This window comes from Pelobates fuscus, chromosome 10 (genome assembly GCF_036172605.1).
Source record: "Pelobates fuscus isolate aPelFus1 chromosome 10, aPelFus1.pri, whole genome shotgun sequence".
NCBI lineage: Eukaryota > Metazoa > Chordata > Amphibia > Anura > Pelobatidae > Pelobates > Pelobates fuscus.
Genome location: NC_086326.1, coordinates 53,307,970 through 53,322,552, shown reverse-complemented (window position 1 = coordinate 53,322,552; position 14,583 = coordinate 53,307,970). Strand labels below are relative to the sequence as shown.

At 44.5% G+C, this 14,583-nt stretch overlaps 1 protein-coding gene across 1 annotated transcript in view; it reads left to right on the top strand.

The window, feature by feature from the left end:
- The window catches only part of EDRF1 (erythroid differentiation regulatory factor 1), a 129,005-nt gene that overhangs the window by 77,465 nt on the left and 36,957 nt on the right, over positions 1–14,583 (top strand). The window contains exons 12-17 of the mRNA XM_063435076.1: positions 7,476–7,739; positions 8,888–8,959; positions 9,059–9,209; positions 10,389–10,574; positions 12,007–12,207; positions 13,069–13,287. Coding sequence (XP_063291146.1) covers positions 7,476–7,739; positions 8,888–8,959; positions 9,059–9,209; positions 10,389–10,574; positions 12,007–12,207; positions 13,069–13,287 — 1,093 coding nt within the window. The remainder of the gene's footprint in view (positions 1–7,475; positions 7,740–8,887; positions 8,960–9,058; positions 9,210–10,388; positions 10,575–12,006; positions 12,208–13,068; positions 13,288–14,583) is intronic.

Genomic DNA, 14,583 nt, shown 5'->3' with positions numbered 1-14,583 from the left:
GCCCTTTCAGAAAAGTTTACCTGTAGAGGCACTTCCTGGATCCTCTGTGTCTGGGGACATAACTGGATCAGGGACATGATAATTTAATTACCTCCCGTACATTCGGGCACCTTACAAAATGATCCCCAAAATACACGTTCCCCACAAGTACCTTAAATAATTCCTCCCGGTTAACATGCACGGATACTATTTGTAGAAAGAAATGCTCTGCTTTCTCATGGGTAGAGGAACATAGGGAGGTGTAGGTAAAGGAAGATGTAGCTCTTTTTAGGAGGGAATTGTATGGAGTCCTGCACCATTTGTTTGTTGGTCTCGCATGGATCATTGATTGATTGATCTCAGCCAGATCTCTAAATAGTTAGCAGACCACTACAGCGTTCTGGATAAATGTTTGTTTTCTTATAGTGTTCCTTTAATTCACACGAATGCTACACTATATCTTAAAGGACCACTATAGTGCCAGGAAAAGAAACTTGCTTTCCTGGCACTATAAGGTTATTAGGTCCCCCCCACCCTCATGGCCCTCCTCCCGCTGGGCTAAAGAGGTTAAAGCCCCTTCAGCCACTTACCTTAATCCAGCACCGAGGGAGGCGAATGCGCATGCTCTTGCCGCGTGCGCGCATTCAAACAGCCCATAGGAAAGCATTACTCAATGCTTTCCTATGGACGTCCAGCGTCTTCTCACTGTGATTTTCACAGTGAGAATCACGGAAGCACCCTCTAGTGGCTGTCAGGGAGACAACCACTAGAGGCTGGATTAACCTTCAGTGTAAACATAGCAGTTTCTCTGAAACTGCTATGTTTTCAGCTACAGGGCTAAAACCTGGGGGACCTGGCACCCGGACCACTTCATTGAGCTGAAGAGGTCTGCGTGCCTATAGTGGTCCTTTAAGGAAGACCATTACAAAGGTTTTCTTTTTAAAACCCTTTTCTGTTTTGAGTGGCCATTCTATTTTTCTGGCTTTCTGAGCCAAAAAGTATGTTCTGACACTATAAAATATTGCTCCTGCATTGCGGTGATGAATTTTTAGGTTCCGTTTTTAAGAGCTGTGCAAACAGAAGCAATACTTGAACTTTCTCTGAATTTTTATGGCATTATCTTGTCTCTAGATTGGTAGGTGGTTACACTGCAATCATTCATTCCTCTGTTTTGTTGTCTGTTCTTGGTGAAGATTTCATATGTTTTTTAGTATTTTTTTTTTTTTTTTTTTGTAAAGTCACTTTTTATTGTAAGGTATGAACAGAATAAATAAGCAAACATGGCAGTCAGATGATATAGCAGTGGGACACGCAGGTCCCCATGTGGGTGACACCAATAACATGATTTGGATAAGCAGCTCCACTATAGTGAGGCATATATTCGTTCGTAGAGAGAAAGTGGGTACCTTGCTCCATACCGTCCGAAAAACTTTATTAACCAGTTTGCCTATATATAATCAGTGGAGTGTTAAGAGTTAACTTAAGTGCGTATGAACAACGGGACCCAGAGGTCCCTTCAACAATTAGAAATCGTGAACATAATGGGTCTGTCGTAGCGTTATTATTTATCATTTCGTTTTTATTTTCATTACCTAGTCGTTTACCAAAATATGTTTTTCCTTCATTATTTATTGCTTTACATTTATAACTTTATGTGGCAGTGTTGCCGTCCGTGTTTATCTGAGTCTGTGTGGTGTTGTATGTGTGGAGTGATGTGCCGTGTGGTGCGTCTCCCCTTTTGACTGGGCCCCCCTTGTGTCCATGGTTCATATTGGCCAGTTGCCTGACTACCCTGTGAGTCGGGGGGAGGTGGGGGGGTTGATCCTCTGCGTTTGCTTCTGTAGAGCATATGTTGTGTCTGTCATTTGAGGGCTAGTGTGGGGTCATGTTCGCCCCTGAGATTGCTGTTTCCCCTCCAGCTCCCACAGTCCCGTCAACACCAGGTAGCTACGTGGTCGTTGGGGCGGTTGTTTGGCGTGAGCTATTCAAGGGGATGTCAGGTATCTAAGCTGCTGTCTAGTGAGGTCCTCGATGTTGTTTTCATGCGGTTGACCCCGTGATTCGGGGTATGGTTGTATTGTGGTTTGTATGTGTGTATGTGCTGTGGTGGTTGCATGGAGGATCCCTGCGTGGGGGTGCAGTGTGTATGTTCTGGGCTGTGGTAGACCAGTGGTGGTGAATGGTGTTGTTTCCCATCTTGTTTTCCCCCTGTGTGATATGGGGTAGTTTGTATTCTGGTTTCGGGGGTCGTGGGGGTTGTCTGTCCACCTGTCGTCTAATGGTAAACCCCCCTATTCCCGCCCCTAAGGTCTTAGTTCTTCCCGTTTGCCCATTGGTAGGGTCCTGTGTAAGTTCGTCTTCACAGTGTATCCGCTCCCCCCTGAGTCCCCATTCCGCCCCTACCAGTGGGTGGGGGGTGGGGGGGGGCTAGGCTTTGGACCGGTGGTGCTACGTCCGGCGAGTCCAGGTGTCCCATCTCCCATCTCCCATCCCCCCACCCCCCCCTCTAGTTATCGGATGTGTTCTAAGAGCAATAGACATACCATAGTCTCCACTGCTCTGCACGTTTTTCCTGCCTCCCCAGAAGACTAGCTATTGTGGATTCGGCTCTGTGTATGTCTTCGACCTTGAGTTTCCATTGCCCGATTATCGGCGGGTCAGCGTTTTCCACAGTATCGGTATCAGTGCCTTAGCTGCGTTTAGCAGGGGTCTGAGGATTGATCTTTTGTACGCCGAGAGCGTGTCTTTCGTATGGTGTAGCAGGGCCAGGTCCGCTGTCAGGACCGTGGGTTCTCCCATTATAATTTGTATTTCTGCTTCAATTTCCTTCCAGTATGGTTGAATCTTGCCGCAGTCCTACCAGATGGGTTTGAGAGTGCCGATTACATTTTCACATCGCAGGGTCTACAGTCCGGTTCCAGTTAGTATCGGATGTAGTGGGATGTAGCCTTCTTGGGCTTCCAGTGGCCATGCTGACGGCGGTAGACTGTCTCCTATGTTCGAGTTGTGTGTGATGGGGATCAGCGGGCTGGGAGAGGGGGATATGTAGGGTGCCTTCCTCAGTCTGGTCCAAGATTTGAGCTTTTGTGTGATGGGGGAGTCTTCTCCCAGCGGGTTCGAGGCCTCGGTCCCGTCGTGCCAGATGTATTGGTGTAGTTGATTATTTGTGAGAACCTTGCACAGTGTGGTCCATCGTTTATGAGGTGTGGCGATATGGAGTTCTCTAATGCGCTGTAGAACCGTTGCTTGGTAGTATTTGTTCAGATCTGGTAGGGCAAGTCCCCCCCATGTTTTGGGAAGGCACAGTTTTTCGTCTGCTATCCTGGCTCTATCCCCCTTCCATATGTATTTAAGGATCGCAGTCCGGAGCGTTTTGTAGAAAATTTGTGGGATTATGCGCGGGAGTGTGTGGAACACATAGAGTATCCTGGGGAGGATATTCATCTTTACAACCGCGATACGTCCCTGCCATGAGATGTGGTTGTAGTTCCATCTTTTGAGGTCCTCCAGGACAGTGGACAGGAGGGGGTGTGTAGTTATGCGCGTACAGATCTTTCTCGTCGGGGGTAACCTGTAGCCCCAGGTATTTCATGCTCTCCGTGCACCAGTGAAACGGGAATTGTCATCGTAGCCACTCGCATTCTTCCCCTGGTACCGTCACATTCAGTATCTCGCACTTGGGTATGTTTAGTTTGAGCCCCGATAAATTGCCATACGTCTGGAATTCTGTCATAAGGTTCAGCCAGGAAGAATAGCATGTCGTCTGCGTAAGCGGCGACCTTGTGTTCCTGCGTTCTATGGCTGAAGCCTAGAATCCTTAGGGTTCCTTCGTATTCTATCCAGGAGTGGTTCCAAGGTGAGCGCAAATAGAAGCGACGAGAGTGGGCAGCCTTGCCTGGTTCCGTTCTTTATGTTGAAGCTATCTGTGAGTGCCCCATTCACTCGGACTTAAGCATTTGGTTGATGATAGTGTTGCGATCCATTGCAGCATCTGGTCTCCGATGCCTGTTCTCCGCAGTGTTTCCATCAGAAATCGCCAATCCACTCTATCAAATGCTTTTTCTGCGTCCGTGGATAGCAGAAGTAGCTTCTTCTTAAGGTGTTTTGCTGCGTGTTGGAACACAAAGAGCCTGAGGGTGCTGTCTCTGGCCTCCCTGCCTGGGATGAACCCCGTTTGGTCCGGGTGGATCAGTCGCGGCATGTACGTCTGTAGTCGAAAAGATGGTATCTTCGAGAAGAGCTTGACATCTGTGTTGATGAGAGATATCGGGCGGTAGTTCCCCACTTGTTCTGTGTTTTTGCCCGGTTTCGGAATCACCGTGATCGTCGCTGCTAGGGATTCCTTGTGAAAGGATGCTCCTTCCCGTAGGCTATTTAGTGCGCTAACCAATTTCGGTACCAGTTCGTCGCTGAACTTCTCGTAGTATTCTACCAGGAAACCGTCCGGGCCTGGTGCTTTACCGTTCTTAGCTACTTTTAGGGCTAGTTTGACCTCCTCTTCAGTCACCGGCGCGTCAAGCGTTTCTGCTTCCTCCGGGGTGAGGGCATCAGGGCTGAAGTCCTGCAGGTAGTTCACCGTGTCCGTTTTGTTTTTGTGCGGCATCAGGGACCCCGTTTGAGTCGTCTATGTTGTAGAGGTTTGTGTAAAAGAGCTTGAATTCCTCCGCGATTTCTTCAGGGAATTGCGACAATCTGCCTCGTCTGGTTCGCAGGGCGTGCACCTGGGCCCTGTTTTGCAGACCCCGCAGCATTTGGGCCAGCAGTTTCCCACCCTTGTTGGCATGTCTATAGAAGAATGCTTTTGAGCGTTGCAGTTGTCTTGCATACCTGTGTTCTATGATCTCTTTTAGTTGTCTCCTTTTCGCAACGAGGTCTCTATATGTCTGGTCACATTGGGATCTTTTATGCCTCTGTTCCAAGGCCGCTAACTGCTGGGTGAGGTCTCTTAGTTGTTGTCCTGCGTCTTTTTTCTTCTGCGCTGCTAACCGTATTAGGTGTCCCCTCAGGACGCTTTTGTGTGCTTCCCAGATCGTCATGCCTGATGGTTCTATCGTCGTATTCTCCTTGAAGTATTGATGGATGTGCTCAGCCACCTGCGTTCTCGTTGGTTCGTCCAGAAGTAGGGCGTCGTTAGGTCTCCATGTCATCTTGGTCGGGCGATATAGGGGCGATTCCAGTTCCACTTTTACCGCACTGTGGTCCGACCAGGGCGTAGGTTGGATGTCAGCCTTCCTGAGGTATGTGAGTCCCTCCTGCTGTATGCAGATGTAATCAATTCTGGAGTACCGGTGGTGTAGTGTGGAGTAGTATGTAAAGTCTCGTTCCACCGGGTGTAGTGCCTGCCACGTGTCTATGAGCCGAAGGTCCCTGAGGGTCTTCAGGATGGTCTTAATAGTCGTACTCGGTATACTGCTCCATCCGCCTGTGCGTGGTGTCAGGTATGTCTGCTAACGGCAGTTTAATTCGTTTGGTACGGTGTGGAACTGTGACACTTGTTTTTTTTTTGTTTTTTTTTGTGTGACTTTCCCCCCACAGCCCAAACCCCCCTCCCCCCAGAGCCAACCACCCAGCATAAGTAAACATGTTTGGCAGTTTGACAGGAGGAAAAGTCTGTAGGTAAACAGGGCATGCTGTACAATCTAGCGTGCCGAGACAGGTATCTGGATAGGGCCAAGTTTGTGCCTCTGTCATAAGTTGTGTCCCGTGGTGGGGTGGGTCCCGGGAGGGTTTGGTAAGGGCCAAAACCTGTCATCAGTGCATGTCAAAAGATGGGGGGGGGGGGGGCGGGGTAGAAAGTGCTTATATGAGTGGGTTTTGGTGGCTCCGTCCCCTGGTCTTGTCTGTCGATGTCTCCGGACCGCCAATCACTGGTGGCTTCACATTGGCCCATTGGGTCAGCCTGTCTCTCATTCAGCATGTTGGGCCGGGTAGCGCGGACTATGTGCTGGAGGTCTGCGCGGTGAGTCCTCTCTGCGTCTTCTGGCGGCTCTCTGTGCTATGGGGCCTGGCCGTTGTTCAAGTGGTCCCAAGATCCAGTCGGCCACTTCTGTGTGCGGCAAGCCCAGCCTTCGCAGGAACACTGGGACCTCATCCGGCCACCTCACGGGTACCTATTCATTTTCATGGCAGGCTAGCAGGCTAAAGGGGAAACCCCCATTTGTATGGTATGTTTCTGCTCCGTAACAATTGTGTTATGGGTCTTAGAGCTCTGCGGGCTTCTAGTGTGAGGGGTGAGAGGTCCTGGTACAGGGCAACCTCAGCTCCCTGGAACGGCCAGCTTTGTCTGGATCTGGCTTTTGACATGATAAGATCTTTCACTTTAAATTCGTGCAGGCAACATATAATATCTCTGGGCGAGTTGTCAGTGCTTCGTGGCCGAAAAGCCCTGTGTGCTCTGTCGAATCTGATGTTAGGCGGTGCGTCTGGGCCCAGTATTTCTTTGAATAGTGCTGTGAGTGTGGCTTCCATATTTTCCTCGTTATGTGGCTCAGGGAGGTTTCGGATTCTCATGTTTGATCTACGTCCCCTGTTATCTAGGTCCCCTGAGGTGTAAGAGAAGGGTACCTTGTCGGCTAATAGCCAGGTTGTTAGCTTCAATGCGGCCCGACATAGATTGTTCTGCAGCCTCCAATGCTTGTATACGGGTGCCTTGTGCTGCCATATCATTCCCCAGCGTGGCAACTTCCACTCGGATCACCTCATGTAGCGTGTCAGATGTGGCCTTCAGGTCAGCTTTAGTGACCATGCTGGTGGTCAGGGCTCTAATGTCCGCCCTGATGTCTGCCAGGGACAGAGCTTGTGGCTCGGCCTCCAGCGGCGTGGTCGGCCCGTCGGCCATCTTGGGGCCTTACTCGGCGTTCAGCGGTCTTCTTGGCGCATGGAGGAACCCGTCCAGGGAGCAGCTTTGCGGGGTAGTCAGCTGCCTCCTGGGTGTCTGGTGCGTGTCTGGGCATTTAGTGCGCCCCATTTAGGAGAGTCTGTGCTGCGATATGTGCGGCGATGATAGCTGCGCAGATCGGAGCTCCGAGATTAAGCAGCCGGCGCCATCAGCGTTCAAGCCACGCCCCGTTTTTTTAGTATTTTAACTGCTTACTGACCCTGGAGATGTAACTGTTTTACCTTCATTACAAGACAAACAATTGGGTTTGCTCTCCTCTGGAGAAGAGACTTGCCCTCTTTCATGGTACATGAGCATATTTGCTAATATTGGTAATTACACAGTTTGAAGTGGTGTGGTCAGCATGGAGCTAGGAAACGTGTGTGACATTTTGGATGTATACGCTAACATGATTACAGGCAGCCATGCTCGCCACAACCACCACCACTGAATTTGGAAAAAGCATTCACAAGCCCTAAACTTGTTCAAGGCATTCTCCAGTACCACAAACTATAGGTCACTCTATTCGTTGGTTGTCCATTGTTAGCAAGTGTATGTCTTTTCCCAATTCATTTGTTATGTGTATACTTACCTTCACTGTTTGTTTGGTTTCTTTCAGATCATTGCTTCTGCAAACTACATGCTTTCAGAGCTCTTCCAGCTGGATGAACCAAAGAAAGAAGATGGTGGAGATACACAGTCAAATGGGAACTCTGATGAGAGTTACAGTGAAGAGGAGGAAGAAGAAATGGCTGACAGTGATGAAAACGGTTCTTACAACTCTGCCTCCAACTTGACAGAGGACTCTAAAGCTGTCGCTATTATTAAATCCGTCAGGGAACTGTCTGTTCCTGAAAAGTATAAATCCACTCATCAAATAAGGGTAAGATCATTGTTATGGACTGATTTTGAAGCAGAACTCTCTTTTCTGGAAGCGACCATTCCCCATTCCTTTTGCTCAGTTAAGGCTGTTTAAAGGTACATTGTAGTCACCAAAACAACTTTAGCTTAATGATGCAGTTTTGGTGTATAGATCATGCCCCTGTAGTCTGACTGCTCAATTCGCTGCCTTTTAGGAGTTAAATTACTTTTATTCAGCCCTAGATACACCTCCCTGCAAGTAACATGCACAGACTTCCAAAACACTTCCTGTAAAGAGTAATCTAATGTTTACACTTCCTTTATTGCAAATTCTATTTAATTTAGACTTTCTTATCTTCTCCTGTATATATCTAGAGTACAATTTACAGAGCTATTTAGAGTACTATTTACCGAGCTATTAGAGTACTATTTACAGATAAAAACTTTTAAAGTAAGTTACATCTGATTGAAAGTGAAACCATTTTTTTCATGCAGGCTGTGTGAGTCACAGCCAGGGGAGGTGTGACTAGGGCTGCATAAACAGAAACAAAGTGATTTAACTTCTAAAAGGCAGAGAATTGAGCAATGCGACTGCAGGGGCATGATCTATACACTTTAACCGTTTCATTAAGATAAAGTTGTTTTGGTGACTATAGTGCCCCTTTAAGTCTTTACTGGGGTGGATGGTACAGTGAGTGGAGATAATTTAAAAAAACAAACAAACACTGAATATCAGGGTAATCTCACAATTCCATGCATTTCCCTGGCTGTGCCTGCACAAAACAAAGTATTTTTGTTTTGGTTTTTACGGTTGGTTGTTTGGGGGGCTTTTTTTTATTGGTTTTTTAAAATAGCTATTTTTAAGGTAATTGTGACATTTACAGACATACTCTATTTTCTTGATTAGGAATTTTGTTATTAGTTTTTTAAAATGAAATGTTAAATAAAGTTCTGATAATCTCTTAGGCGCAGACAAAAATGTAAATGTAATATATGCCTAAATCTTGCTTAGCTTGAAACTAATTTTATTGCTCACTGTAGAGATATTTCTGATAATCTGCATGGAACCACAGTCATTCATGCGTTAAACACACACTTAGGCTCTCTTGGAATCTTTGACCTTCTTTTTGGGCCTTTTATACCCCACGTTAACGCGGTTTCTTTCACTAGCCCAGCTGCACGTTTCCGGTCTGCAGTGACACAGAAGAACGCTGCCGTTTGGTGCTAAGCTATGTGCTTGAGGTAAGAATGATTCATCTTTCTTTTTTTCTTTTTTATTCTAAAATAAGAAGTATTCTGACCGTCATTTTTTTTTTTTTTTTTATATATATTCTTTTAAAGGGTTTAAAATCCATTGACAGTAGTATTAAAAAGGAAGGGGAGCTCCCTGCTGCTGACCCCAACACACCAATTCCCCTAAAATATGAGGATGACACTGAAGGAGTGGCTTCAGAGTGCTTGGAAACACAGATGGCACTATTCCTACACAAAAGTAATTTCTTAAAAATATTTTATGGTTATTTGCGAAAGAATGTTTAGATTAATTTTATTAAATTGTGTTGATTGTTTTTCAGTTTAAATGCTTAACCCCTTAAGGACCAAACTTCTGGAATAAAAGGGAATCATGACATGTCACACATGTCATGTGTCCTTAAGGGGTTAAAGGAAAAAACCTAAAGCACTAAAACCACTACTTAATGTTTTTTGAAAAACAAGAATGCTAACATTGTTTGTTTTATTTTTGGTGGGGTTAAATAAAAACTAAACATTTAACTACTGTAACTTACTCATACTGGCTAGAAAAGCAACTCAAACATTTTTAAATTTTGTTCCCTTGTTTTACTTATTTGACAGTCTAAAAGTGCTTTCCCAATTTGAAACACTAAAACATGTCTGTCCTCTGAGTTTCAGAGGTTTTCAGTTTAGAAAAATGATTGGTGGTGTAGAGTTCTGCTACCTTACGTGTGGTCCCAGGGCACCATCTTGTGTTTATACTAACTTGAAATGGCAAATAGCTCAGGTTGGCCGAGTGGGTTTGGAAATATTCTGGATAGGATTGTCCCGGTGAAGGTTTTCTCATTACTATGTGTGTATATATTCATACGCTGTACATTATTTTACATAAAAGCATAGTCTGACCAGACACAATAATCTCAAGGCTGCGCTGGGATATACATGTGTTATGACTGATCTTGGTGGGAGCTGTGCTCTGTTAGAAGCTTCTTACATTTCCCGAGATTGATATTGCAGGAGAGCTACATAATTATGTCTCTCCAAAGTCACGGCCAGCACATAACTTTTGGAAGTGGAGCCAAATTAATGGAAACCGCTGCAACTCCTACCACTCTTGGGCAGACCAGAACATATATATATAATAAATTGTCTTCATAACTTCACGTTTGCATTATTTCCCAATTTTGTATCCTCTGTATGTTTTATACACACATACTTTCTTTTTAATTACTATGTACTTAAATAACTCGACTGAAATACTCTTCTCTGCATCTCTTTAAAGTTCACTGGCACAAAGTTCACAGGCCAGCTTACTTTGCCCGAGTTAGCCAAATTATTCGAAAATGTTCTTTTTATTATCCTAATTTGAATTTTTTTAAATCGGTGTATTTTTTATTTTATTTTTATTTTTTTTGTACTTTTCCTCTCCCCTTTGCAGTGGGATCATCAGATAATAAGTGTTCCAGTCGATCAGGGATTGTCCCGGGTGCCTGGCAGTTTAAGATGAAGCTCCAGCTGATTCTCAAAGCCTCCAAAGCCTATTATGTGCTCTCTGATGCCGCCACGAGTCTGCAGAAATATGGCCGAGCATTGAGATACATCAAGCTGGCTTTACATTGTCATGGTAGGTGGCAGCCTTTCTGTGTCAAGAGGAAATTGTTCATGCTTTAGCAGATAATAGCATTTCTTTTTTTTTACCACTTAACGCTGATATGGAGTGATCTCCTGTCATCTATCGCTTGTTACACGGCAACACTCTCTCTTTCAACATTTTTAACTGCTTTCTTCAAAGGACCACACAAAAGGTTTTACTTTAAATCATATTTTTTTATTTATTTTTTTCATTATAGAGAACATTTTCTCTTTAGCAAAAGCTAAATTGTCATCTACTCCATTGCATTATATCACAGATATTTGAGTTAATCTGGTAATACCATAAGATTTTGTTGAGAGACACAAATTCCCAAAGGTTTGTTTAATAATTATAAATATTATGTATTCTATGTAGAATAGAGCCCTAGAATTTCTAGAACATGAGTAAAAATCTGTGTGGTGAAAAAAACATATATAAAGGGCCAGCTGTAGAGGTTTGTAAGCTGGGCTGTTGCACTGGATAATGTAGGTGGGCGTTTGTTGTTTTTTTTTCTCGTTTTTTTTTTTTTTTTTTCAAACCTAAAATTGCTATGCATTTACTGATTTGTGAGTTGGGTGGCTGCTTTCTACCTCTGCCATATTATCATGATTTATCATGCTGTGTCATTGGGAGGAGGTGGAGAGGCAGGTTAGTGCATACAGGGATGGGGCTGTGTCTCCTATCGGCAGCGCTCTGTCACATCTCTGCCTCCTTAACTTTTAATATGAAATGTGCAAGTTGCTTGAGTGAATTAAGTCCTTAAGCGGGATGGTGCACTCGCAACAGTTGGATGAGTTTATCTGGAATTATGTGTTATTTATTCCCCATACCATCACCAACACACAGCCCAAATCTGTACCCATCCCTCCGTATGAACCACAGTGATATGTACCTGTACAATTCCACACAACCCAAATCCTTACCCTGTCCTACCTAATAATCACTTTTAAAGCCCCCAAATCCACTCTACTTGTTAGCTATTACGTCATCAACCTGCCCAGGCCCATGCTATTGCCATATGCATACTGTGTGTTGAGCATCAAACCTCAGCCCACACTTGCCCAGCCCTACATCCTACTTACTCATACCTACCTGCCAAACCTCATATTATAATTTACACATAATGCTACCTGTTCTACCCAAAGTCATACCCACTTACCTATCCTCAGACCCCTACGAATCACCTGCCCAAACTAATACAACTACTTGTGTTCAGCTTCACACTCCTATACACCCTCGTTCCCTTCCAAGAAGCCCACTATTTGCTTCAACTTAAATGCATCTCACTCTCCTAGCGGCCTGACCACCCACCATTGCTACTTACTTGCTCATGTAGCATCTAACTAATCTATCTAATTTGATATGTCTGTCTTGGGGTTGAATGCCCCGCTGTTAACATGTGATATATGTATTGTTCTTACAGATTCTTACAGTTGTCTGTGCACCGGCATTATCCCTGATGTGATGCTCCTGTTGTGTCAATATCTCACTCTCTGCGGGGATATACAGTTAATGCTGGCCCAGAATGCAAGTAACAGGGCTGCATACTTTGAGGAATACAATTACCAAACCAGAGATGATCAGGAAATCCTACACAGCCTTCACAGGGAATCTAGCTGCCAAGGTTCATATGCTGTGTGTTCTTGTTCTTTAACTGTGCTATGCTTCAGTGTTACAAACTGTGTAAACCCCAATCTTGAAAAATCTTAGCTTATTCAGCAGTATAAAATCCACAGCTCTTTCATTTCAGGACCCCGTGGGTCACTCAGTCACTTTAACAGTTAATCTAATTCATTTATAAAATACTATACGTTGCCTTTTTTACGGATATAATTTTTATTTATTGTTAATAACACATGAGTAAATGTCACTCTATTACATTAGTGATACAATACAGAAAGCCAAAATAGCATATACTAGAATCCTATATTTTAGTATTAAAAAGGGCAAGGGCTAACTTTTTTGCTGAATTTACCATCAATTTATCTATCCTCACCTCTCTCTGTCTTGTATTTGTTTCCTCACACCAAGGTTCAGTGTATATGTACCATTCTTTTAGAACTGAGTTGTTTTAATGTATCATTTCCACGTATGTGCTTTTCTAGACTCCTGACTTTGTTCCCTTTCTTTTCTTTTTCTTTTTTTTTCTGTTCCTCTTCTTCTGCACCATTCTGCCCATTTTATCATGTTTCTAACATGTTCCTACCCTCTCCATTTTTCACTTTCTTTATTTCTATATTTTGAACCTGGATGGTATCTCTTTTCTGTCTTTGTTTGATCATTATGCATTTTCCTTTTTAGTTATTTTATTCATTTCTAGATTTTATCAGACAGTATTTTCTTTTATGGGGTACATTATAGTTCATATAATATAAATGGTGGCTTCTGGTCAGAGAATGTGAATATACTTCAAATTGTGGTGTGGTTACCCTTTTCCCCCTCTTGTGTAAAGCATGCCATTGAACCAATAATCTGTCTTTAATAGGATTTGCCTGGGCTACTGACTTAACCAATGACCTGGAGTGTCAGCTCTCGATTAGCTGCAAGTGCTATGAAGCAGCTCTGGAGATCCTGCTGTTTGCAAATTTACAGACCCACAACCCAGACCAGCACACACAGGTGCTGAAAAGGCTGGGTAACATCAGAAACGAAATTGGAGTGTTCTTTATGAATCAATCGGCAGCAATCCAATCAGAAAGACTTGGTATGTTTGTGGTGGGTGTTTTCTGGAATGGGGGCTCTAAGCCGTATTTGTCTTGTAGCATGCTATTTAAGATTGACCAGGTTTCCTCGGCTACCGCAATTTTAGATTTTTCACTCTGGATAGTATTTGTTCTTTTCCTTTGATAGAACTATTGCAATACCGACATGCTTTGATTGTATATAAAATTTACCCTTGTGTTTTGGTTACTCCCAGCACTCCCATTACAGGACAGGACATTATTAGGGACTCATGGAGGGACTCCTATAGTCAGCCCATATTTGTTTATGACTCCTTTGCTTTAAATGTGATTATGGGGGAGCGCCTGGGCAAGAATTTAATATTTTTTATGATATAGTTATACTCTGAGGGTTATGTGCAATTACTAGACAGGACTGAACTGCTGTGTCAATAGTGAGGTCCACAACGTGCTTTACTTTTGTGATTTCTAGGGTTAAGCCATGGTTCTGTCACTCTGGTCTTAGGTACCAAACTTATTTTTGTTCTAGTACTGGCAGGGTCGGATTAACATAGGGGCTGATGGAGCTGCAGCTCCAGGCCTAGGCCCATGGAATAGGCCTCCCAGCCAGTGTCCTTAGTGTATGTCTCCCAGTGTCCCCTAGTCTCCCAGTGTCTGTTCCCATGTTTCTCAGTGTCTCTAGTGTCTTAGTTTCCCCAAATGTTTGTGTCCCCATGTCTCCCAGTGTCCCCATGTCTCCCATGTCTCCCAGTGTCCCCATGTCTCCCAGTGCCCCCCCATGTCTCCCAGTGCCCCCCCATGTCTCCCAGTGCCCCCCCATGTCTCCCAGTGACACGGGGGACACTGAGACATAGGGACACACTGGGAGAAATGGGGACACTGGGAGACTAGGGGACATAGACACTGGGAGACTAGGGGACATAGACACTGGGAGACTAGGGGACATAGACACTGGGAGACTAGGGGACATAGACGCTGGGAGACTAGGGGACATAGACACTGGGAGACTAGAGGACTGGGTGACATGGTGATACATAGGGACACTGATGCCAGGCTGGCCTACCAATTCTTTGGACAGATGTGCCCCTTTTTGGGCATGTTCACTCCTTTTAGCAGTTCTGGTCACGTGATTTGTGTCAGTGGCACACCCTTTTACCCTGCCCATTGACTTCCTGCTTCACTGAACACTGCTGTTTAGGGGGTATGGATTTACTTGAAAGATGAAAGCATAAATTAGAGAGAGATTAGCATAGAGTATGTGTTTTCTTATAGCGGCATCCTTTGAGTTTCCCTCCAACACCAACTCCATCAGATACATG